General features: G+C 38.5%; 1 protein-coding gene across 1 annotated transcript in view; it reads right to left on the bottom strand.

Moving 5' to 3' along the window:
• LOC118569940 (solute carrier family 5 member 4-like) overlaps positions 1-22,460 on the bottom strand; it is an 80,681-nt gene that overhangs the window by 12,146 nt on the left and 46,075 nt on the right. The window contains exons 9-11 of the mRNA XM_036168233.1: positions 14,359-14,494; positions 11,890-11,997; positions 5,551-5,701 (exon numbers count right to left, since the gene is read on the bottom strand). Of these exons, the coding sequence (XP_036024126.1) occupies positions 5,551-5,701; positions 11,890-11,997; positions 14,359-14,494 (395 nt within the window). The remainder of the gene's footprint in view (positions 1-5,550; positions 5,702-11,889; positions 11,998-14,358; positions 14,495-22,460) is intronic.

The following is a 22,460-nucleotide window of genomic DNA, read 5'->3' as shown; positions in this document are numbered from 1 at the left end:
GCTATTTACAGATTAAAAGCAATCCCAATAAAAATCTATCTCATACTTCACAGAAATAAAAGCATCCTATAATTCATATACAGAACCTTAAAGACCCTGGATAGCCAATGCAATTCTGAGCAGAAAAGAAAACATTGATGGAGTGATAACCATTCTGTATTTCAATATATTATAGATCTATTTTAATAAAAAACATTTTATAGTGGCACAAAAACAGATGTGTAGACCAATTGACTAAAATAGAAGACTCAAACATGAGTGTATGTAACTACAACTATCTGGTCTTTGACAAAGATGCCAAAAACATACACCAAAAGAAAGATAACATCTTCAACAAATGGTAGTGGGAAAACTGAATGTCTACATGTTGAATGATGAAATTAGACTCACAACTATTACCTTGCACAAAACTAACTACAAAAGATCAAAGAACTGAGTGTGAATTTCAGTGAAAGTGAAAAGATTGAAATTACTAGAGGAAAAGATAGGCAGTAACCTACATGGTATTAGTGTGGGAATGGACTTTCTCAATAGAACTCTATTTGCCCAAGAATTAAAGCTAATAATTGATAAGCAGTACCTCATGAAAATTAAAAGCTTCTGCACAGCTACTGAGACAATCACTTGAGTGAAAAGGAAGCTTACAGAATGGGAGAGACTTTTTGCCAGCTATACATGTGACATTGGATTAATACCAGAATACAAAAATAACTTTAAAAAAGGTTTTTAAAAAGACACATTGAGAAAGTGAGCTACAGATCTTAATGGAAAGTTCTCAAAAGAAAAAATAAAATTTGCTATAAAAAAGTATCTCAAAATTATTTATCAGCTCTATCAATTAGTGAAATGTAATTTAAAACAACTTTGAGATGTCTTCTTACCCAAATCAGACTGGTTAATATCAACAAAACACCCAACAACAAATTCTGGAGAGGTTTGGGAGAACAGGAGCCCTCACTTGCTATTGGTGTGATTATAAACTAGTGAAGTCATTTTAGAAATCAGTGTGGGGAACTCTCAAAAAGCCAAAAATAAATCTACCATATGATCCAGATAGACCACACTTTGACATATGAGCAAAGAACTCAATACCCTACTTCATAGATACTTGATAAGCAATATTCATTGCCTTTCTATCTACAATAGCTAGGAAATGGAAGCAGCAGAAATGACCTTCATCTGACAAATGGCTAGTGAAAATGTGATATACATATACATATATATATATATATATGTGTGTGTGTGTATACACACACACACACACACACACACACATGTCTCTCTAATTTGTGGTTCTTTGTTTCAAATCATCATATGTGAGTATATGACTTGGAAAAATGGCAGAAAGTAAAAAGGAACTATGGGAGCCAGGAGATTGAAGAAGGGACTGCCAGGATACAGTCATTATGTTGGGGGAAGTAAGAAAAATGAGCAGGCAGCTATTATTGGGTAGTGGGAAGGAAGGTCAATTCAAAAGGGAGTGGGGACAAATAACTCTGAGCTTGCTTGAAACAGCCTTAATAAGACCTCATATCCTTTTATCTATTTACCTAAAATTACATATACTACATATATGTGTTTGTGTAGACATATCTATTTTAAACGAACTTGTGGCAGTTGGGCTGACATAACTTTCTATGAGAGCCATAGGCTGTCATCTAACAAAAACCCCAGTGTCTGGCACAACAAAACCTCCCCCTGAGTTGTTGATCAGGGTAGTCCAGGAGATACATAAAACAATATAGGCTATTACTGTTGCTGTTGGCTCCTTCCCAGAGATGTCTATTCCCCAAGATGCCATAGATAGCCTCTGGACAAGGACTCAGAAGATGCAAGCTGGATCTAAGCCTCTTCCCTGAAGTCTATTTTTCCTGGTATTAGAATGTGCTGTGCAAGCTGCCAAGGGAGGGAAGCAATCAGTAGTCCTGCCCGATGATGACACCTATGACTCACGACAACCAGCATGGCAAGACACCCTAAAGGTGCAAAAGTGGCACTCACGGTTTGACTGTAACCAATGGTTCTCTGATTGGACTTAAGACTGGCTCAGTGGGGAGGAAAATTATGCCTGGTACTAGGAACCCAGCCAATTACCTTGGATTCGTGAGGTCATAGATCTTAGAGGAGAACCTACTATACCACTTAACTAAGCCCACAGAAATACTAAGTGTATTCTATGCACTTAACTTTATATTCATGGATAAATATACATCTCACCTCTTATTCAAGAAACTTTTCTTTGCAGCAGGTGGATACAATTACAGAAAACAACTGGTCAAAATGTAGATATCAGGTGATCTTGGCATGCATATCTCCAGAGGATACATCTACAACACAAATCCTTATACCCAAGGCTCAGAGATTATCACAGAAGATTACAACAGCCAAAGGACTAGAATATCTCTGTGAGATTATGTCTCCTAGAAATGACAGGGAAGCTATACTCATGACATATGAACAATAACAACATGAACAGATGTGCTAATACAGAAGGGGAAAATATCACTGGGGCCTCACCCCTAGACAAAGAACTGTAAGCAATTAATGACTACTGAAAGGGAAAATTAGTCTTCCCCAGGGATGAGTCCCCTAATTAGTTAACAAGTGTTCAAACTTAAAATCATATACATGAAAGTGTCACTAACAGACTCAGCAGGATGTGTGTGTGTGTGTGTGTGTGTGTGTGTGTGTGTGTGTGTGTGTAATAATCTAAAAAAAAAAAAGGCCATGAATTTGAGAAGATGTATAGCAGGACATGGAAGGGGTTGGAGGCAGGAGAAATGGGGGTTTATGGGAATAGAAGGAGGGGTAATTGTATAACAGTATTTTTTGTTTTATTTTGTTTTGTTTTGGTTTTTTGCTTTTTCAAGACAGGGTTTCTCTATGTAGCTTTGCGCCTCTCCTGGATCTCACTCTGTAGACCAGGCTGGCCTCGAACTCATAGAGATCCGCCTGTCTCTGCTTCCCACGTGCTGGGATTAAAAGCATGCACCACAAAACTTAAGTCCAAGTGGATCAAAGACCTCAACATAAATCCAGTTACTCTGAACCTGATAGAAGAGAAAGTAGGAAGTACTCTTAAACGCATTGGCACCAGAGATCACTTTCTAAATATAACACCAGTAGCACAGACACTGAGAGAAACAACCAATCAATGGGACTTGTTGAAACTGAGAAGATTTTGTAGAGCAAAGGACATGGTCAACAAGATAAAGCAACAGCCTACAGAATGGGAAAAGGTCTTCACCAACCCCACATCTGACAGAGGGCTGATATCCAGAATATATAAAGACTCAAGAAATTAGACATCAAAATGCCCAACAGTCCAATTAAGAAATGGGCTATAGAACTAAACAGAGAATTCTCAACAGAGGAAGTTCAAATGGCTGAAAGACATTTAAGGATTTGCTCAACATCCCTAATTATCCGGGAAATACAAATCAAAACGACTCTGAGATACCACCTTACACCTGTCAGAGTGGCTAAGATCAAAAACACAGAAGACAGCTTATGCTGGAGAGGATGTGGAGCAAGGGGAACTCTCCTCCACTGCTGGTGGGAATGCAAACTTGTACAGCCACTTTGGAAATCAATATGGCTCTTCCTTAGAAAATTGGGAATCCATCTCTCCCAAGACCCAGCTATAGCACTCTTGGGCATATACCCAAGGAATGCTCAATCATACCACAAGGGCATTTGCTCAGCTATGTTCATATCAGCATTGTTTGTAATAGCCAGAACCTGGAAACAACCTAGATGCCCTTCAACTGAAGAATGGATAATGAAAATATGGTACATATACACAATAGAGTACTACTCAGCAGAGAAAAACAATGACATCATGAGGTTTGCAGGCAAATGGATGGATCTAGAAAAAAATCATCCTGAGTGAGGTAACCCAGACTCAGAAAGACAAACATGGTATGTACTCACTCATAGGAGGATGCTAGATGTAAAACAAAGATGACTAGACTGCTATACAACTCTAGGGAGGCTACCTAGAAAACGGGACCCTAGGAAAGACACAGCAATCACCCAATGACAGAAATGGATGAGATCTACATGAACAACCTGAACGACAGTGGGAGTAATGAAGGGCAAGATTTGAGGGAAAGAAAGCTTAGGGGAGCAGGAGATCCCAGCTGGATCAAGAACAGAAAGGGAGAACGAGGAATAACAGACCATGATAAATGAAGACCACATGAGAACAGGAATAGGCAGAGTGCTCGAGAGGTCCCCTTAAATCCACAATGATATATCCTCTGTAGACTGCTGGCAATGGTCGAGAGAAAGCCTGATCTGACCTAGTCTGGTGATCAGATGACTAAACACCCTAACAGTCGCCTTGGAACTCTCATCCAATAACTGATGGAAGTGGATGCAGAGATCCTCGGCCAGGGCCCAGGTGGAGCTCCAGATGTCCAACTGTTGAGAAAGAGAAGGGACTGCAAGAGTGTGGATTGTTGAATCCAAGATTGCAAAAAGCACAGGGACAAGTAGCCAATCGAATGGAAGCACATGAATTATGAACCAACGGCTGAGGAGCCCCCAGCTAGATCAGGCCCTCTGAATAAGTGAGACAATTAAATAGCTTGATCTGTTTGGGAGGCACCCAGTCTGTGGGACCAGGATCTGTCCTTAGTGCATGAGCTGGCTGTTTGGAACCTTGGGCTTACACAGGGACACATGCTCAGTCTGGAAGGAGGGGACAGGACCTGCCTGTACTGAATCCACCAGGTTTAAATGAATCCCCAGGGGAGTCTTGGCCCTGGAGGACATGGGAATGGAAGGGAGAGGCTGGGGGGTAGGTGGAGCTGGGGGCGGGAGGGGGGAGGACAGGGGAACCCATGGCTGATATATAAAATTAAAACACATAATAATAATAATAATAAAATAAATTTTTTAAAAAAGCGCGCACCACCACCGCCCAGCTGTATAACTATATTTTAATTAAAATAAATAATACCTTAAAAATTAAAATATATCTCAATATCGATTCTGCTTGAAAATTAAAAGGAGAAAAGGATGCCATGTTGGTTATTATTTCTTCTTGTTTCCTTCCATCTTACTGTCTTCACGACCCCTAGGCTACTCAGGATCCACTGGGCTGACACAGCTCTTGGATTTTATCTCTTTAGGGGTCTGCCTCGGTCTAGCATATTCATCCTTTAACGAATGCAGTTGGTAAACTTCCCTATGTTAAGTGTGTGGATGAGGAAGTTGCTCATCTCCATGTGGTATGCATAGAAACTGTTAAAGAAAACACAGTTAGCTAGCTATCAGACTTACAGTGTGAAGTATATTCCATTAAACATGGATGAAGTTTTGTGAAGATATGGTGTAGGGACAATGAAGAGAGGAAGGAATAAGTAAGTACGGCTAACATTTTTGTGTCTGTAAAGAGAAAGGTTGAATTGAACATTCCCTGATGATTCTTCCCATTGTAGAACTGCAGTTTTAGTTTCCCTGAATCCAGAGACCAGGGGTCTGTAGTTCCTGTCTATATCCACCCTCCTCAGAGCAGTGCTAGGCAGAGACCAGGTTCCTCACCGTCCAGCAATCAGGAGCTCTCTCTCTGATGCCTTCTTCCGGATCTTGGTGTAGAGGTCCATGGTGAAGAGGGTGCTGGCGCTGTTGAAGATGGAGGTCAGGGAGCTCATGAGAGAGGCCAACATGACTGACAGCATCAGGCCTCGAAGTCCTGGGGTCAGGAGAGGGTGCAAGCTCTGGTTAGATGGGATGTCATGGCTTATGAGTGATTTACTACATCAAAGAGCCATGTAAAGACAAAACTGTCACTTACAAAGTTATTAGGTAATATAATTATCAGTGTACATCATCACGGAATTTTTCTTAGAAATTTAACCAGTTAAAGCACACAAAAGGTTTAGAAAGTCATCGAAACACAGTAGAGGTTCAATGTGTGCTGGATACTATGATTATTCATGTAAAGTGAATACATCATTACAGAATATTTATAGCAAGGTTTAATCAAATTAACCATACTTGAATATAAAAAAAACAATGTGGTAGTGTGCAGTGGGTAGCCATTCCAGCCTTAGCCTGGAAGTTCCAACCCCCACTGAGGTTTGGGTAATGGTCACACCTACAAGGTGGGGCTGAGAGAGGACGCTGAAGACCCAGGATCCAACAGAGAGGGATCTCTTGGTGCCCAGACCCTGGACGCTAGAGGTAGACTGAGCAGAGTTCTCCAGAGAACACTACCGGACAGCGCCATACCTTTGCCAGACCCTACAACCTACCTATCCTTTCATTTGTAAGTTATGCCACACCCCAATACTTGGCTTTGAGTTTATTTTATTAATAAGAACTTCTAACAATTCTGCTACAGTAGTGAAATTCTTGACTTTTGAACTGAAAATTTAATTTTTAAAATACAAAGCTATCATGTGGCTAGTTAGTTTCTATAATTAGCTTAAGATGTAAATATCTAGATTATAATGCAAATATTTTCTAAGGTTCATTGCTCAGATTCAGCTTAGTGAGTCTTTTGATTTTGAATTAGTTTCTTAAAAAGAAGTATACACTTGAAACTATACTTTATAAATTCAATTGTTTCTGCTGAAAATAAAGTACTGGATTTTGCAAACTCTCAGTCTGAGAATTCTTTTCAAAATTTTACTAGTGCTTTTAGAGTGTCCTACAATGAGTTTTGACCATATTTACTCCCAACTCCAACTCTTTCCAGATTCATCTCCCTTTCTCTAACGACCCAACTCTGTATCTAAAACCTGCCCCCCCAAAAATATCAAGACCAAATTGCACTACCCAAACATCTTGGGTGTATTGTCTTCCATAGGATCATGCTTAGCTTACAAGAGGCTAAACACTTAGAGAAAACTGTTTCTTCCTCTCCTAGGATCTAACAATTGCCAATAGCTATACAGCTATGAGATTTCATGCTCAACTCCCATATCTATGCTGGGATTTGTCTGCCTGGGGATTTTGTAGATCTTGTTCATGCTAATGCAACTGCCTTGAGCTCTTATATATAACTGCCCTGATGTGTCCGAAGACACCGGTTTTTGTTTTGTTTTGTTTTGCAGCCACTTGCTGCCCCTGTCTATTACACTCTGTCTTCATATTCTTCTATAATGATCCCTGAGTATTGGGAGAAGGGGCTATGGTTCATTTGCTCTTCTTAGGACTAAGCTTTCTGTAGTTTCTTATTCTAATTACCTTCTACTGCAAAAAGAAACTTCTCAGATTGAGAAATGCTTTGACCCTCTGTCAGATATATAGTTGATAAAGATCCCCCACCTGCCCCATTCCCTGGAATATTTCTTCATTTGATTATGTCATTTGCCGCATAAAAATGTTTTAGTTTCATGAGGTCCAATTTATTAATTGATGGTTTTAATGCCTGCACTATCAAATTCATGTTCAGAAAGTCCTTTCCTGAGCTGATGAGTTCAAGTGAATTTTCTACTTTCTCCTCTGTCAGATTCATGATACCAGGTCATATTTTGGAGTTCTGTTTTGTGCAGATGATAAAAAGGGGATCTCATTGTATAGCTATCCAATTTGACCAACATTATTTTTGAAGATACTAACTTTTCTCTAATATTGTTTCATTGATCTCTTTGTCAAAAAAGAAAAGAAAAGAAAAGAAAAGAAGAGGAAAGAAAAGAAAAGAATCAGGTGGTTGTAGGAGTGTGGGTTTATATGTCGGTCCTCAATTCTATCCCTTTGATCAATGAGTCTGTTTGAGCTCTGCAGCATAACTTGAAATCTTAGATAGTGATACCTCCAGCAGTTTTTTGCTGTTCAAGATTATTTTGATTATCATGGTTTGTTTTTTTAAATATATATTTCTATATGAAGTTTCAAGTTATTTTCTCAATTTCTTTTAAAATCTGTGTTGGAATTTTGATTGGGATTGTAGGGAATCTGAGAATTGTTTTTGGTAGGATGGCTGGCTATTTTCACAATATTCACAATTTTCATCTTACCTATTCATGAGCATTGGAGCTTTTTCTATTTTCTGGTATCTTCTACAATTTTTTCAGTATTTTAAAGTTTTTGTTGTATAAGTCCTTCAGTTTCTTACTTAAATTTCTTCAAAGATAATTTATTGAGGGTATTTGGAATGATATTGCTTCCTTGATTTTTTTTTTGTGTGTGTTCATCATTTGTATATAAAAAGGCTACTGGTTTTATTGTGTGTGTTAAATTTGCATCCTGCAGTTTCTACCAGTTAGAGTTTTCTAGTGGAATCTTTATGGCCTTTTATATGCAAAATCATCATTCACAAATAAACACACTTTGACTTCTACTTTCCTATCTGTATTCTCTTTTTCTTCACTTGTTTTATTGCTCTGGCGAAGACTTCAAGTACTATGTTGAGTATGTATGGAGAAGGTGTACATTCATGTCTTGTTCCGTGTGTGTGTGTGTGTGTGTGTGTGTGTGTGTGTGTGTGTGTGTAAATACTTTGAGTTTTTCTTTGCTGAGGATTTTTGTTGTGGGATTCCTATATATTGCCTTTATTATATTGAGATATGTCCCCAGTAACCTTATTTCCTCCAGGAATTTTTATCATAAATGGATATTGGATTTTGTTCAAGACCTTTTCTGCATCTCAGGAGATGAATGTATGGTTTTGTGCTTGTGTCTATTTCTGTGGTGAATTATGTCTATTAATTTATGTTTGTTGAACTATCCCTGCTTCTCTGGGATGAAGCTGACTTGATCATGGTGGATAATCTTTTTGTTTATAAGCAATCCATTGAGAACTTTAATATTAATGTTAATGATAGATATTGGTCTATAATTTTCTTTTTTGTTGTTGTTGGGTCTTTTCTTGCTTTGGTATCATGATAATATTGGATTTGTAGTGGGTATTTGGAAAATATCCTTTTCTATTCTGCAAAATAGTTTCAGAAGTATTGGTCATAATTCTGGTATGATTCTATGGTGTATCCATATGGCCCTGGGCCTTATTTTTTAGTTGGGAGATTACTAATTACAGTTTTTATCTTGCTGGATGTTATGGTCTATTTAAATTATTTATTTAATCTTGATTTAACTTTGGTAGGTTGAATATATTTCATTCATCCATTTCTATTAGATTTTTCCACTTTGATGGTTTATGCGCTTTTAAAGTATATCCTTATGGTTCTCTGAATTTCTTCCCCTTTTCATTCCTTATTTTATCTATTTGGATCACAGTTCTCTTTCTTCTGGATAATTTTGTTAATATTTGTCATTCTTGTTAAACATTTCATAAAACCTTTATTTCACTCATTCTTTGTATCCTTATTTTTGTTTTCATTTCATTTATTTCAGCCTTGATTTTGATGATATATTTTTGACTATTTGGTAGGGGATTGTTGATCAGTCTTGTTTTTTAAAGCTGTCAGGTACGTCATTAAGTTATTAATTTGAGATCTTTTAAAATTTTATATATAGATATATAAAGATATAAACTTTCTTCTCATGGCTGCCTTCATCGTGTTGCAGAGTTTTAGGTATTTTGCGTTTTCATTTTCACTCAGTTCTAGGATGTAAAAAGGTTTTCTTCATTTCTTCTTTCAGCTAATTTGGCTGAGCAGTGTGCTGTTTCACTTTCATGGATTTGTGTACTTTCTCCCATTTCTGTGTTATTGATATCCATCTTTAATGTATAGTGGTCATATAGAATGCAAGATATGATTTCAAATGTCCTAAATTTGCTGAGACTTCTTGTTTTCATAGTATGTAGTCTATTTTGGAGAAAGTTCCATGATGTGTATTTCTCAGTGTTTGGATGGAATGTTCTATAGACACAATTCAGTCCTTTTGATTTATGATGCCATTAACTACAGAATTTCTGTATTTCATTTTTTCCAGTTGATCCATCTATTGGATGCAGTTATGTATTAAAATTATCAATTATCACTGTGTTGGGGTCAATCTATGATTTTAAAGCTAATCGTGTTTATTTTATGAAACTGTGTACCTCTTCATTTTGGTGCATATATATATTTAGAATTGTAATATCCTATCATTGAATATTTCCTTTAATGTGTATAAAGTGGCCCTCTTTATTTCTTTTGACTAGTTTTGGTTTGAAGTCTATTTCATTGTATATTAGAATAGCTATTCCTGCTTGCTTGTTAGTTCCCTTCGCTCTGAATACTTTTTCCTAACATTTTACCCTTTGGTGGTAACTGTCAATGGTGGTGATTGTGTTTATTGGAAGCAGCGAAAAGATGGATGCTGTTTTCTGCTCCAATATGATAGTTCATGTCTCATTTCTAATGATTTTTTATTTTTATTTTTCAAGACAGGCTTTCTGTGTGTAGCTTTGCACCTTTCCTGGAACTCACTCTGTAGCCCAGGCTGGCCTCAAACTCACAGAGAACCACCTGCCTCTGCCTCCTGAGTGCTGGGATTAAAGGCGTGTGCCACCACCACCTGGCTTCTATTGATTTGAGAGCATTAATGTTGACTTATTATTGAACAAGGACCATAGAGGTGGTACTTTTCCCTAAGGCAATGGGTTTGGATGGAGTTGAAGATGTGCTTCTAGGATCCCTACTTGAAGAGGAGGCACTGTGGGCATGGAATGCAAGTGTTGGAAGGCAGATCATCGTAGAGGGTGGAGTTGCTGGTGTATGCCTAGTGACTCTATCTGGAGAGGAGCAATCCTTGGGTCATGGGGATGGATAGAGTTGGTAGCCTGATTCTTGTATCTGCCCAGAAAGGGGCTCAAGTGTGCACAGTGGGAATGGGTAGAATTTGTGGGGTGGGTGGGCTTGGTGGTGGGAGTCTAGGATTTATGCCTAAGGATGGAGGCAGGGGGTAAGGGCCCTCAGCAGGAGTGGATGAATCTAGTGACATATGTTGGGCTTCCATACCTGACAATAGCATGAAAGAGGGGGCACAGTAAGTCATACTCTAGGTATGTGTTTCTTGAGCAAGTCACAAGATCATCCATTATTGAGTTTTCCTCTAGTAATCTGAGAATGATGCAGTGTATAAATTTAGTGCTAAATGTTTACTTAAAAGTCATGTTCTGGAACCTACTTTGGAAGAGCGGAAATAATATGGTACCATCTCTTCAGAGGAGGAGAAACTCGTGGCTTCCTGAAGACTTTGAGAATTGGAGAGAGAGAGTCCTGGCAGGGTATATTGGTGATAAACCTTTATGGGCAGAGCTGATGGTTTTAAGTCATTGTGGGAGCTTCACAGACAGCTACTTCCACCCATTAGTGGTGACTCCAGGACTCCCAGTACAGGGTAGATGGCATGCATGCTACTTTGAGTTATTGGAGTATATTCCTTTTATCCTGAATATGTTTGTATCTATCAGGGAGGAGAATCAGCACAAAACCTTTAGACAAGATCCCAGACCACCCAGTCACTTCTGAGCTCTGTGTCTTCTCTGCTATGTTGCCCATAGCAATGATCATTGATGGAAATTTGAATAATCTGAACCTCATGCAGCCTATTATCTATACTGCAAAACCACAATGAGTTCCAAGGTATAGGGCAACTGTGCTTACTTAACTGATTAATTGTAAGACCCAAAGCAATGCCTGAAAAATGGTATGCACTTAGGTATAAAGCACACAGATTGAGAAGTATTGTTCTAAAGATGTCAAGACAAACTTATCTTCTAGTCTCCTGAGTTTGCACATTTGTAATTTTTTCTTTGGCTAACAAATCATTTAATGCTAACTGAGCTGGGAGAGAGTCTCTACCCTAAGCAATATCCTCTAATAGAAGTTAGCTCCTCTCTGAGATCTGCAGACCCAACCAGCATGTGACTAGTAGACTGTGACTAATTCTCAAGAGACATCTGATGACTAGGACTGAATTCCTCCATAATCCTTCCTCATGGCCCATGTTTCCCTCTAAGACATGATATGGATGTTTACCAACCATTAGGCATCAATTCCAGGACCAGTGTAGCGTAGGCATAGTTGGTGCAGCCAACTTCAGTGCCACACTGTTTCACACACTCAGAAGGCACAACGCAGGCCACCTTATCTAGAAAGAGATATAGTTCATTGAGCAGGATTCAACTCAACACAGTCCGCAAACAGGACAGAGGTAAGATGCAAGAACATAGATGAGAGAAGCTATAATTACCTAATAATGGATACTAAACTTTGAATTTGATACCATGGGTCTAGTTACTCCTTGCTCAGTACAGAACCTCCCACAGTGTCTCAAACTGGTAGCTCCCCTGGCACTGGCCTGAGGGGCAGGGATCCCTTTTGGAGGTAGTCAGCATTAGAACAGACATGGGAGACATTCCCATCCTCAGATAAGACTCAATTTTCTCAGAAGCAGTGAATTCCAAATATAAACAACACCTCCTCCCTTCAGAAAGCTAGGTCCTATACCTAGTCACGCTTATCCAGTTCTAAGCATCTAAAGTGTTACTCACAAGGATCATCTGGGTGACAATACAATAGATGATGGCATTTGTCACTTTCCGATGTGTATAATACCTTGATGAAATTTTAACTTGGAGCATTTATAATGATTGTTTTTAAAAAAAAATCTGATAAAGAACCACCTAATCCAAGAATACTTGAACACACTGACTTTTCAAAAACTACTTTTGTTCATTTATAATTCTTGTTCACCAAGAAGCAGTATTCATGTATGCAGTATATCTATATTCATGTTATATGAACATAGGTATGTGTATCTGTGTGTGTGTGTGTGTGTGTGTGTAGGCCAGAGGTCAGTATTAAGTATCTTTCTCTATAGCCCTTCTCCATGTCTTTTGATCAGCCTCTCTAACTGAACTGAGTACTCACTATTTCAGCTGAATTATCTGGGTAGCAAGACACAGGATCCTCTTGTCTCTGCCTCCCAAGACTGGAGTTACACCATAGACTTCCATGCCTGGCTTTTTCCTGGGTACTGGATGCTCATAATCAGATCCTCATGCTTACACAACAAGATTTTTGAGGCAGGGTCTCTCCCTGAGCTTGGAGCCTACTGTTTTGCCTAGGCTGGTGGCCAATGAGCTCTGGGGATGGACCTGCCCCTGCTATTCCAACACTGGGGTTATAGATGCTTCACCTGGCTTTCATGGGGTTCTTGGGATTCTGAACTCAGATCTTTATGATTTTGTGGCAGGCATTTTACAGACTGAGCTACCTCACTCACCCTGAAGAAATGTCCTATTTGACCACTATTAAGATATTTTGGGTCTTTATTTCTACATTTAACATAATAATCTCAATACTTCCCAAAGCTTTGACACAGCCTTCAAGATCTTGTGCATAGTGCTCTATAAGGCCGGGGGCAGGGGGAGCAAGGTTACAGTCATTATTTAGCTATTCCTTGCCCCTTGGCTATGTCTACATTCTTCATTGTTATGAACAATACAACAATGATGCAAAGGATGAGATAATGGTCACTGAAGGTCATCTTGGAATGAATGACACTTATGCCTAATTGGGAAAACAGTCGATGCTGTGTAATCTGGTGATTGCACCAATAGAAATGTGTCTTCCACTCATCAAAACAGATTGGTTGCATTTTCTTTACTTTTCATAGAAAAATAGAATAAAATGTCAAGTAAAAATATCAAGTATTTATTCTCATCTAACTTAGAAATTCCTTTTTGCCAAACAACATGATTCTAAACATTGAAAAGAAATTTAATTTTGTGGTTGTCTCAGAGGGTGAGCATGTTCCTCTAAGACCTTCTTGGTCAAAGACATTGCTGCATGTAACCACAACAGCTCTGCTAACTTACCCTAGCTCAATTGCACTTCATCACCCAGTACACTTCTGGAGTATCTTACATTAAATCCACTCATGGGAACAGGATGCACAGTGTAGTGGTTTGACACCTAAAAATGACCCCCTAGGCTCCCAGGGAGTGGTATTATTGGGAGGTGTGGCCCTGAGGAGGAACCGTATCACTGGGGGTGAGCTCTGGGGTTTCAGAAGCCCACACCAAGCCCAGTGTCACCCTCTTCCTGCTGCCTGCCAATCTGGATGTAGTACTGTCAGCTGCTCCTTTAGCACCATGTCTGCCTGTGTGCCACCATGCTTCCCACCATGATGATAATGGACTAAACCTCTGGACCTAAAAACCAGCCCCCATTAAATGTTTTCCTTTATAAGAGTTGCCATGGTTATAGTGTCTCTTTACAGCAATAGAACCCCAATGAAGACACACGGTTTCAAATGTCTACAAAGAGACAGGCAAAATTTTGAAGTGATACAGAGAAGTGCTAAATTTGCCAAATGTTCTACCTCTGACCCTTCTCTCAGAAGTGCCTCTCTCCATCTCTCATTCTAACATATCAAATTTGTTCTGGTCTTGAAAACCACAGGCATCAAGCATAGGAGAAGAGGATGTGTGCATCCATGGCTTGCCTGTGTACAGAATCCGGCTGATCATCCCTGGCATTACCATGAGGAACATGGGCAGCAGCTTCAGGTAGCCACAGAGGATGCATGCAGCCTTCACATGAGACATGTTCTTGCCACACAAGCAGCGCTGTACAATGACCTGCCAGGAAAACACAGCATACTAGTACAACAATCCAATAATGACTTCAAGGAGAGTGAGGATATATTTTTCAAGTTTAATTTCATAATAAGAATTCATATTGTTGGCACTGGAGAGATGGCTCAGTGATGACGAACATGTATTGCTCTTACATAGGATCTAGGTTCAGTTCCCAGCAGCCATATGGTAGTTCACAACCACCTATGACTCCAGTTCCAGGGGAAATGGACACTCTCCTTTAACCTCCATGAACACCAGATATGTACATATTGCAATATATACATGCAGGCAAATCATCCATACCCTTGTAATTAAGATAAATAAATCTAAAGACATTTTTTTAAAATGTATGGTTAGTGGAAATCAATGATCTTTGTAGCAGCCTCAAGATTTGAATTACTATCAAGTCTGCAGTGTCGGACCTCTGTGAGTCTTCTGTTTCTCATCTCTACAGTAGGAATAGTTCTCACAGGATGTTGTAAATATTTCATACAATGTGCACGTGACCCCTTGTAAATAGAAAATAATATACATTATCTGTTATTAAAGCATGGTTATAGCACTCAGATTGTAACACAAGGCAGACTGCTTCTCAGTGTACAGAAATGCCGCTACTGATGCTGCCATAAGCTATGTTTTCTTGTCTTAAACATTGTACTTATCATCATCTTCTTCCTTGTTATTATCAGGTAACTTACTTCTAGGCAGTCAAGCCAGTTCCCATGGAAACACCATAGTCAGGAAACCAAGAGAAAAATCACTTTGAAACATTTATTCCTTGATTTCTTTAGACTATTCTGAAAACTCATCTAGCTATGAATTGAAAGTGATGGAATTTATGGGGGTAGGTGTGCTTATAATATCATAATTTCTACTTCTGTGGTTTTTCACTAATTATTTCCTAGAAAGAAGAGCAGGATTTCTAATGATATCATAAATCCATGACATTTTTCTTTTCAAGGACTCTCAAAAACTATAGCTGCCTTTTTCTCTTAATTCTTTTTTAAGGGAAAACAGTTCATCAGGAATACAAACAGGAACATTCAGTATTGGAAAGCATTATTTTTAGAGGACCATTAACACACATGGATAATAAACACAAGTCAAAGATAAGGAGGGAACCCAGTCTACAGATTACCATGGTCAGGTATCACATCTAAGTGGAAATGCAGGACCATTTAAGGTAAGGGATTCAGAAATTAAATACATTAAGTATATGTAGAATAGAGAAAATCTGGTAAATCCATGGTGAAATGGTGCATTGCTTGCAAGATCTGTTGAGAAAAATCATTTATTTCATAGTAAAAACACAGCCATTGATTCATGACATGCTAAAACAGGTGTCAATCCTACTCAAGTTTACCAAGACTTTCAGGGAGGAGAGACCTTGAAAACACAAAGACAAAACCAAACCAAGATGATATAAAAGGAAATATATGGGTCGGGAGAAGGAGGAGCTAGACAAACTTGGGGAAGGAGAAAAATATGATCAAATTATATTTAAAATTTAAAATTGTTTTAAATAATAAAATAGTAAACAAAACAAACAAAAACACCTAACCTGTTGTAAAGCTTTAAAGCTTATCCTCACAACACTGAGCCTGACTCTGAATTCACTTCAGCTCATAAGCTGTATATAATATAGTCCAATTATTCCTTTGTTTCCCACATGCTGAGGCTATAAACAGTGCTTTCAACTAAATAGTGCCTCTCTTGGGGTACATACCATAAATGCAAAGCCTTGTTGAATGTGAATATGTATGTATATATATATATATATATATATATATATATAAATATATATATATTCTTCCAGGAAGCAACAGAACCAAGAAAGACCCTTGAAGCTTTAATGACAAAGTCAAGAGAACTGGAGGAAAATGTTTCCTAAAAATAGATCAGAGGCTAAGAGATGGAAAAATGGGAAAAATATAAGGCCAGCAGAGATAGTATAACAAGCCATGTCCATTAATTGCTTTCTCCACCCCCACCCCCAATCTTTGTAAGCATCTTTTTGAATTCTATGTTAGATATATCACTTATCTCCAATTTCATTATGAACCATTTACAGATATTTTACTTACTATTAGTTGGAAAATCTTTTCCAGTTTCTACATTTTTTCAATCCCTCTGTGGGTTTCTGTGTATTAAATAAAAGAGCTAGCTCTCCAAATTTAAGTTGACTGTTCTTGTGTGTGATCTATTTCTCTCATCATCCAAGAGACATTCACGTGCCTTGAACTTTTGTAACACACACTGTTTTGTTCTTAGTATATTAGTTCTATATTCCACCAAACTGGAAAATCTGAAAGAAATGGATATTCTTCTAGATATTTACACACTACCAAAATTAAACCAACATGAAATAAAATTTTTAAGTAGACTCAAACACCCAGTGAAATAAAAGCAATAAGTAAAAATATCCAAACCAGAAAAGGCAAGGGCTAAATGAATTCAGCGAAGAATTCCACCAGGCTTTAAAAAAAGTATTACCATCACTCCTCAAAATATTCCACAAACTAGAAAAGAAAAGGAACCAACAACTACAACAACAGAAAAGACAATAGGTCATTGTCTCTAAATAACATAGATGCAAAAATTCTCAATAAGATACTTTCAAATCAAATAATAATATCAAAAACATTATTCATCATGATAAAATCAGATTCATCCTAGAGATTCAAGAATGATTCAATATATGTAAATCAATACCCATAATCCACCAAATAAATAGACTAAAGGACAGAAACCACATGATCTTCTCATCAGAATCATAAAAGGTCTTTGACCAAAATCTAACATCTCTTCATAGTAAAAGTCCAGGAAAGAGCTAGAGAGATGGCTCAGTGGTTAAAAGCATTGGTTGCTCTTCCATGGGACCTGGTTTTGAGTTATAGGACCCACAAGGTGGACAGCAACCACTTGTAACTGGTGGTATGATGCCCTCTACTGGCTTTGGCAGGCACAAGGCACACATGTACAGATATACATGCAGCCAAACAACCACACACATAAAAATAAATAAATACTTTTTATAGTGTCCTGAAGAGAATAGGTACATACCTTTTTTTCACTTTGTTTTTGAGATTATAATATAATTACATTTCTCCTTTTTTCCCTCCCTTCAAGCCCTCCTATATATTGCTCCTTGAGCTTTTTCAAATTTATGGCCTCTTTTTTCATTAATTGTTATTACATTATAACATAACTAAGACAATATACAGAAAGCCTACAGCCATCATCATCCTGAATAGAGGAAAACTCAAAGTGTTTCCATTAAAATTGGGATGAAGGGCTGGAGAGATGGCTCAGAGCTTAAGAGTGCTGACTGCTCTTCCAGAGGTCCTGAGTTCAATTCCCGGCAATCACATGGTGGCTCAGAACCATCTGTAATGAGATCTGGTGCCCTCTTGTGGCCTGCAGGCACAAATGCGGATGGAACACTATGTGTAATAAATAAATCTTTTAAAAGAAAATCAGGATGAAGACAAGGATGTCAACTCTTCAAACCCTGTTCTACATAGTACCTCAAGTCCCGGCTAGAGTAATAAGACAGATGAAGGTTAAAGAATCTCAATATGCAGATGATATGATTATATAGATGGATAGAGATAGGTAGATAGATAGATGATAGATAGATAGATGGACAGATATGACAAAACTAATAGATAATACATTCAGCAAAATAGCAGAATACAAAATTAATACCAAAGAAATCAGTAGCCTTCCTATACACAAATGATAAATATACCAAGAAGGAAATCATGAAACAATATCATTCAAAATTGTTTCAAAAAATCTTGGAATAAATCTAATAAGGAAGTAAAAGGTTTGTACAATGAAAATGTTAAGACACTGAAAAAAAATAAAATTAAAAATGATATCAGATAATTGAAAAACATCCTGTGCTCATGGACTGGTAAGATTCATGTTGTGAAAATGTCCATCTTACCAAAAGCCAATGAAATCCCTATTCAAATTACAATATAATTCTTCATAGAAATTGGAAAAAATCTTAAACTTAATATGAAAATAGAACAAAAATAACCCTGAAAAAAAAACACTGCTGAAGGTTTTTATTTTGTTTTAATTTCAAGTTATACTCTAGAGCTATGGTGATGAAAACAGCATGGTATTAACATAAAAACAAGTTCATTGACCAATGGAATAGAATTGAAGGCCCACACACAGACCTATACTCACACTTAGATTTTTTACAAAGAAACCAATATTATACATTGGGGGAAGACAGCATCTTTAACAAATGGTGCTGGTCAAAGTGGATAGTTAGTTGTAGAAGAATAAAATTAGGTTTTTATCTCTCACCCTGAACAAAACTCAACATCAAATGGATCAGGGACTTCAAGGTGAAACCTGCTATCCTGAACCCAAAGAGGAGGAAGTAGAGACTATGCTTAAGCTTATTGGCACATAAAAGACTTTCTAAGCAGGATCTTGATGGTGCAGGCATTAAGATCCATATTTAATTAATGAGATCTCATAAAATTAAAAAGTTTCTGTATGGTGAAGGACACCATAGCTAGAGTAAAGAGTCAATGTATAAGATTGGAAAAAAATCTCTACCAGATATACATCTGAGGGTTAATACCTAGACTGTATAAAGAACTCAAAAAAAATTAAACAAGAAAACAAACAACCCAATTAAGAAGGGAGCATAGAATTAAACATAGAGTTACCAAAAGATTAAATAAAAATAGCTGAGGAGCATTTTCTAAAATGTTCAACATCCTTAACCACCAGGGAAATCAAAACTACTTTAATATTTCATCTTACCCCAATCAGATTTGCTAAGATTAACAATACAATCAAAACAAATGCTGGGGAGTATGTGAAGAAAGAGGAACATTCATTCACTGCTAATGAGAATGTAAATGGAGACAACTGCCACGAAAATCGATGTGGAGGCCCCTCAAAAAGCTAAAAATAGATTGATCATATGATCCAGCTATTCCACTCAGGGTTTTGACCAAAGGACTTAATATCCTACTCTAGAGATACTTGCTTCTCCACATGAATCCCTTTTAGTTGATGAATAGATAATAAAAATGGCATATTTATGCAATTGAATAGTATTCAACTATTAAAAATGAAATTGGCGGGTAAATGAATGGAGCTGGAAACAATCATTCTGAATGAGGTAGCCCAGATCCAGAAAGACAAATGTCACAAATTTTCTCCCACCTACGAATATTAGCTTTGAATCTTAAGATATTTGTGTTTCATGTGGAATATCTACAGAAATCAAGGAGTTACTAAAAGGCTATGGAATTTCATGGGAATAGAACACACTGTTATAAAGGATAAAGAGGGGAATATTGGAATAGGAATGGTTAAACTGGGAAGGTAGAAGAGAGACTATGGGAAGGGGTAAATAACACTAAAGATCTTTTGAAAAGACATGGAAACATACTACTATAAAAAGTTTACACACACACACACACACACACACACACACACACACACACACACACTGGAGTTACCCTATAACAGGACAGGAATGTCACTACTAGACACCAGAGGCTAACAAACAAAAAATAGCCCAGTGCTAGGAATGGGCTACTTCTTTAGAAAGTGTTGGATAATGAGGTCCTATGGACTCTTGTATAATATTAGCGGGACCACAACAATTCACTCTCTTACAGTCCCTCCTCTTTCTCGACAACTGGACTCCTGGAGCTCCACCTGGGGCCTGGCTGAGGATCTCTGCATCCACTTCCATCAGTTATTAGATGAGAGTTCCACCACGACCGTTAGGGTGTTTGGCCATCTGATCACCAGACTAGGTCAGAGCAGGCTTTCTCTCGACCATTGGAGAGGCACAGGGACAAATAGCCAAATGAATGGAAGCACATGAATTATGAACCAAAGGCTGTGGAACCCCCAGCTGGATCAGGCCCTCTGGATAAGTGAGACAATTGAATAGCTTGAACTGTTTGGGAGGCATCCAGGCTGTGGGACCAGGACCTGTCCTTAGTGCATGAGCTGGCTGTTTGGAACCTTGGGCATATGCAAGGACACTTTGTTCAGCCTGGAAGGAGGGGACTGGACCTGCCTGTACTGAATCCACCAGGTTTAAATGAATCCCCGGGGGAGTCTTGGCCCTGGAGGGGAGGGGCTGGGAGGAAGGTGGGGGTGGGGGCAGGAGGGGAGAGGACAAGGGAACCCATGGCTGATGTGTAAAATTAAAACACAAATATAATTTAAAAAATATTAGCAGGGCCAGCCTTAATGTTATACATCCCAGGGACTCAGGAGAGAGAACTACTAATGGCAAGGACTATATTCAGGAAGTAGAATCTCAGCACACCGAGCTCTATAGTCCACTTGCTTTAATTCCTCTGGCATAACATCCTATATACACAGCTTCAGTTCTGTTCTCGTGCCTAGCTCCTTTATTGCCTGATTTCTCTCTATACTTATCTATTGCTCCCTCTAAGTTCTATTTCAATTCTCTCGTGTTAATTCTGCCGCATCTAGATCCTTTTCAGCATGTTCTTACCCAGCTAGTACTTCCCCACCTGGCTCTTCCTCATCTTCCATCTCGTTCCTCTAGTACTCTCTTCTAGCCCTTCAATCTAGTTCTTCCCCATCTCAGTTAGTTCCTCTCAAGTTCTTACCCATCCAGTTCTTCCATTCTCTTTTTTCTTCTCTGTCCTCCTGTGCCCTGGGAGTCCCAGTATATATACACTTATAAGCAGTATTCCCTTAGCAGTACAAACCCAGGCTACCAGGGTCAAATGGAGGGGTGATAAGAATCACAGAGAGGCAGTAACCATTAATTATCATTTGCAACCCCAAAGGGAAGTGACCAATGGGGAATGAATTAACTAAAGGCTAAATTTGGGTAATATCTAAGAAGAGGGATCTTATATGTTCAACTATAACCTCAAACGTGATTGGTAGAAAATGTTAAGAATCTATAAGTTCCTAGGTCAATGGGAGAAAATAAAACTGCCTTCTTTTCTTCCTGTGGCTCATATCTGTCCAAGCTATCTGCCATTTTTTCTGCAGGGTGGGGGAAAGTGTGCTTGGTCACTAGGCAACCTTAGTACAGCTAGATGTCTCTGGTGATAGTTAAAGGGAGATCTGAAACTAGAGGTAAGATCTGGGAAATGAGGAAGTTAAGTTTAATTGGCACATCCGCCAGGCCTTCTCAAACAGGTAGCCTGGATGCTTAAGTCTGTTCTTAGAGAGTACAGAGGTATCTCTGATAAGGTACTTTCCTCCATCTGGGGATGGTCCTGGCCGGATGCTGCCAATGATGATAATTACAGGGAGGCTTGAACTGGGGTTCTGACTGAGCATAGCTGTCAGCACAGAAAGTTATCTAAATATTCCTAGAAGTGGTTAGGTAAGGAATTAGAGGTCTATAAAGTTAGTAAGGCTGTAAGAAAGGAGGGTCCAAGCTGAATTGTGTAAAGCTATTATTTAACGTCCACCTGACCTAGGTGGTGTTGCCTTGTAGAATTTACCTTAAATCAGGAGACTTTCATGTGGACTGTTATTACTGCTAGTACTTGAAAGTAGCTAAGGGAGATACCTTATTATTCCAGAGAAAGCCTTTCCTGAGGCTGTTCTCCAAATACCTGGAATGTATATGTCCAGAGAGTGATCAGTCTACACTGTTAGCCCTTGGAAAAATCAATTGTGAAAACTATGAAGGCACACATGATTTTCATAACAGAATACAGCTGATATCTAACAAGCCAAGTAACACCAAAAGCTCCTTGGAATTTGGCTTCCTCTGGAGGAAATCCTTGATACCTCCAGGTAGTGACTTTGCCATAACCAGCTGAGTTCTTATGATATATCCTGTGGCCCACAGCAATGGACAGCTCCCTCAAAATTACAGGTTATTGCCTAGCTCTTGGTGACCCTTGAGAATTTGACAATAAGACCCCATTACTAAAGACATCACATAGTTGAGTGATGAAAATCAAGCTGA

Source organism: Onychomys torridus, chromosome 18 (assembly GCF_903995425.1).
Source record: "Onychomys torridus chromosome 18, mOncTor1.1, whole genome shotgun sequence".
NCBI lineage: Eukaryota > Metazoa > Chordata > Mammalia > Rodentia > Cricetidae > Onychomys > Onychomys torridus.
This window is presented reverse-complemented; position numbering and strand designations above follow the sequence as displayed.